At 41.3% G+C, this 4227-nt stretch overlaps 1 protein-coding gene across 3 annotated transcripts; it reads left to right on the forward strand.

Annotated features, from left to right (window-relative positions):
- The first annotated feature begins 1036 nt into the window (after positions 1-1036).
- LOC115177836 (uncharacterized) lies at positions 1037-3135 on the forward strand. 3 transcript variants are annotated; one of them, XM_029738828.1, is made up of 2 exons: positions 1037-1136; positions 2404-3135. In XM_029738828.1, the coding sequence occupies exon 2, from the start codon at positions 2411-2413 to the stop codon at positions 3050-3052; it is 642 nt and encodes a 213-aa protein (XP_029594688.1). In that variant the 5' UTR covers positions 1037-1136; positions 2404-2410; the 3' UTR covers positions 3053-3135. The 3 variants fall into 3 exon arrangements, with proteins under 3 accessions (XP_029594688.1, XP_029594687.1, XP_029594690.1); XM_029738827.1 differs by having other exon boundaries at positions 1114-1256; XM_029738830.1 differs by lacking the exon at positions 1037-1136 and adding an exon at positions 1238-1256 and having other exon boundaries at positions 2407-3135.
- The last annotated feature ends 1092 nt before the right edge of the window (positions 3136-4227 follow it).

Raw genomic sequence — 4227 nt, forward strand, 5'->3', positions numbered from 1 at the left:
GTGCCATTCAGCCACCGCCATCACCTTATGTTTCAGCATGATAATGCACGGCCCCATGTCATCGGATCTGTACACAATTCCTGGAAGCTGAAAATGTCCCAGTTCTTCCATGGCCTGCATACTAACCAAACATGTTACCCATTGAGCATGTTAGGGATGCTCTGGATTGACATGTACGACAGCGCGTTCCAGTTCCCGGCAACTTCACGCAACCAATGAAGGGGCTGGGAAAACATTCCACAGGCCACAATCAACAGCCTGATTAACTCTATGCGAAGGAGATGTGTTGCACTGCATGAGGCAAATGGTGGTCATACCAGATACTGACTGGTGTTCTGACCCATGCCCCTACCTTTAAGGTATCTGTGACCAACAGATGCATATCTGTATTCCCAGTCATGGGAAATCCATACATTAGGGCCTAATACATTTATTTCAATTGACTGATTTGCTCATATGAACTGTATTTCAGTAAAATCTAAAAGATTGTTGCATGTTACGTTTATATTTTTGGTCAGTGAATTATATATATTGTATATACACACACATACTCACACATCAATTATGTTTTTATTAGGAAAAGTGACAATAACATTTACTTCCATTGTGTGTTTTTTTCAAAAATAATTTCCTGTCTGTTTTTCTCTTTCCAGCTGAGTATACTTTTGGTTGATGAACCTCAGGTTTGAGGTCAATTCCATTTAAATTCCAGTCAATTCAGGAAGTACCTTGAAATTCAAATTCCAATGAAGAACATGTGTCATTTGAATCTGGTTTAGTTTCTGAATTGACTGGCATTGAAATGGAATTAACCACAACCCGTGATGACGAATGATAAAATAATACATGCTGTATCTCCAAAAAAAACACTAGAGGGCAACATTGCCTGGCATGTCTTGCAATGAGAATGGGGTTAGCGTTACGATATGGAATAGCATGAATAAAATAATGAGGGATTCCGTGTACAGCACTTTAAAATGAAAGTGAATGTGATCTCTAAAGCAAACGGGATATTCTTTGAAGAGATTCCATTGGGTATGATGTCCATGGATGTCACGCAAGGAAGCTGAGTTGGGCTGAAAAATCGAAAGTGAAACTATCAGAGATACAGTGTCAAAATATTGGAGGTAGAACGGGTAGGTTAATTACCTGAAAAAGGTAGAAACAATGTAAAAATATTTTTGCTACGTATCCACAGCCAGTCAGTTGCACAACATTGGGATCTATAAGGCATAGATTTTTGTTTTTCTACAGCGGTAACTATACAGTACTGGATTTATTGTTGTTACTATCTAACTTACATGTATGTTTTTCTTTCTCTCTCAGTCCTGTCAAATTACCACTGTACAGCTGTATTGGTGATCAGGGTTGACTTTAATTCAGTTAGTTCAGTAAAATGAAAAGTCTTCATAATAAATGATGGGAGATTTGAATTAAATTATTCACTGAATTGACCCCAGCCCTGGTGGTGACTATACAAAATACTCTTATAGAGGGAGAAGATGGAGTTTAGTTCAGTCGAAAAGGAAGAGGTTTGTGTTGTTCAATGACACCCTGTATACATTACGACATCATACTTTGTACTCAATCAGTAGCTGAGAATATCTGTGTTGTAGTTCACGTTTAAATAACATTTCTCATTGAGCCGACATATGCAGCGTGTACCGTGAATGCAGTATCCGCAACTGCGGGAACATTGCCTTTGTCAATCGCCCTATAAAGTGGATCTTCGGCGCTTCAGATTGAATTTAGATTTAGTCAATAATCTTTTGGGGGGGAATAAATCATGGAAACATACTTTGAGTAAATAATAATTTGAGTGGTTAGATTTTAGAAAAGAAAACATCTCTATATCTATGTCTTCAATATGTTTTTTCATCAATACATTATTGATGTGAGTGTACAACACATATAGCCTAACCCGGTACATATGGAATGCCGTTTGGGTCTTGGCGTGTCAAAAAGATACACGTCAAATAACATTATTTGACGCGTCAAGCTTCTTGACCAATCAGGACCTGAATAATGACTCCACGTCACATAATAATTTAACATGTTCATAAATTGTTTCCGTACTTATTACACATTGATTACACTCTCACTCATATTTCATATGTCACAACGATTCACCGATACGTATGCTATGAGTCATAGATTTTGTCACTGATGATGAGGTACAGCCAGAAGAGGATAGGCTCTCTGAGCTGGGTTCCTCTCCACGTTCCTATATGGGAATCTTTCCAAGCCACTGCTCTCACTTCTGCTTTGCTTGCACTTTGGGGTCTAGGCTGGGTTACTGTAAAGCACTTTGTGATAACTACTGATGTATAAAGGTCTTTATAAATACATTTGATTGATTGATCTCATCAGTTTACAAATTGGTGTCAACTGTGTGTCCGTTAGCAGAGCCATGCCAGCGAAGTTGGTGCAGTTCACCGGTTGGGAGGCTGTGGTTGAGAAGCAGATTGTCCTGAAACCTGGCCAGGCACCACGGGGCAGACAAGGCTACACCATGTACCATGGCACCCACCGTGACAGCGCTCGAGCCATCATCACAGGGGGGTTCCGGCCCTCGGCGGGGGGCACGTTGGGCCCGGGGGTCTACTGCAGTCGGGACATAGCCAAGGCGAAGGGTTACCCCGGTGGGTGTCCCACTGGAGAACATGTGGTATTGCAGCTGAAGGTCCGGGTGGGCCGCGTGAAGAAGATGGATAGGCAGAATGTAGCAATGTGGTGCTCGTGGCAACGGAGCGGATACGATACAGCCTGGCTGCCCTCCACCGTCATTGGGCATGAGGAGGACTGCGTTAAAGATCCAAAGCGGGTGGCGGTTAACGGCATCGCGCACTGTGGCGACCCGGCCACGAAGCAAGCCCTCGAGAAGCTCATCAGTCAGCAGAGGCATGGGGTGGAATCAAGTGGGAGGGTTGTGGGCGGGTGTAAGGAGTGCAAGATGCAGACACCGATTGGCCACTCTCTGGAGGTGTGTTGGGGGTGTGGCGCCACTGTATGCCCTTTTATGGACAAACACGTCTGCAAAAGGAGCAGTTGAAAGTGACAGCTTCAAAATACTGGATACTATACGATGATGACATTATTTGTTAATTCAACAATAAAAGTTTGTGTGAAAATACATTTATATTTGTTGGTTCACTCATTGTCACCCACGATGAAATCAGAGGGTGGATCTGTCTCCGTCCGTTCGTACGTACAATGCTCACGTTAGTTAGTCACACGCGATCTCTCAGACACCACTGGCCCGGTTTTGACTAAACTTGGGTGAAACGGTTTGTGAGTTCAAATCTCATCATGGAAAACTTTAGCATTTTAGCTAATTAGCAACTTTTCATCTACTTGCTACTTTTAAGCTACTTTGCAAATACTTAGCATGTTAGCCAACACTTCCCCTAAACATAAACTTAACCCTTTTAGTTAACCCTTCCCCTTTAAACCTAACTAGCTAATGCCAACCAGGTAACGCTACCCACCAAGCTAGAATTTGTAGCATATCATACATTTCACAAATTCTTGACATATAATACGTGTACCAAATATGTAACATATTGTACGTTTTGCAAATTTGTAACATAATACGAATTGTAATATATCATACAAAATGGGTGATGGACAACCAGAAATGAATACATACCATACGAAACGTAACATATCATACTAACTGGAGTGTCTCGGATTTACATACAGAATACATACTGACTTGCCTAGTTAAATAATGGTTAATTAAAAAAACTATAATAATACAAAATGCTCTGAGACCAGGTTGGTCTGCCCCCAGAACAAAATCTAGTAGATTGCCAGCATGCATGCAAAATTTGGTTCTGGGCTCTGAGACTACTGAGCTATACATGGGTTGCACGTTTGGTCACAATATTGTTTTGAACGTTCATTTCAGGACTGCCAGGACGGCCAGCTGAAGATTTGGTCTAAAGTGCATTACTGTGGCTTAAAAACACAATGCAATTTCTAAAGAAGGCAACTTATTAGTAGCAAAACCTTGTGTCTTCATTTTGAGGTCTCCAGATTGACTTTAGTTGCAGTGAAACATTAGCTAGCTAGCTAAGAGATTGAGTGGAGACCAATACATTTTTTCTTACAAACTTTGCTAGCTAATGACAACATTGCCATCTGAAAGAAGCAAACATAATTTTTGTCCCCACCAGTGACTAAGCTTTTCCACTTGTGCTCTAACTAGCTACAGTGAGGGAAAAA

The sequence above is a fragment of the Salmo trutta genome, chromosome 38, assembly GCF_901001165.1.
Source record: "Salmo trutta chromosome 38, fSalTru1.1, whole genome shotgun sequence".
Classification (NCBI taxonomy): Eukaryota; Metazoa; Chordata; class Actinopteri; order Salmoniformes; family Salmonidae; genus Salmo; species Salmo trutta.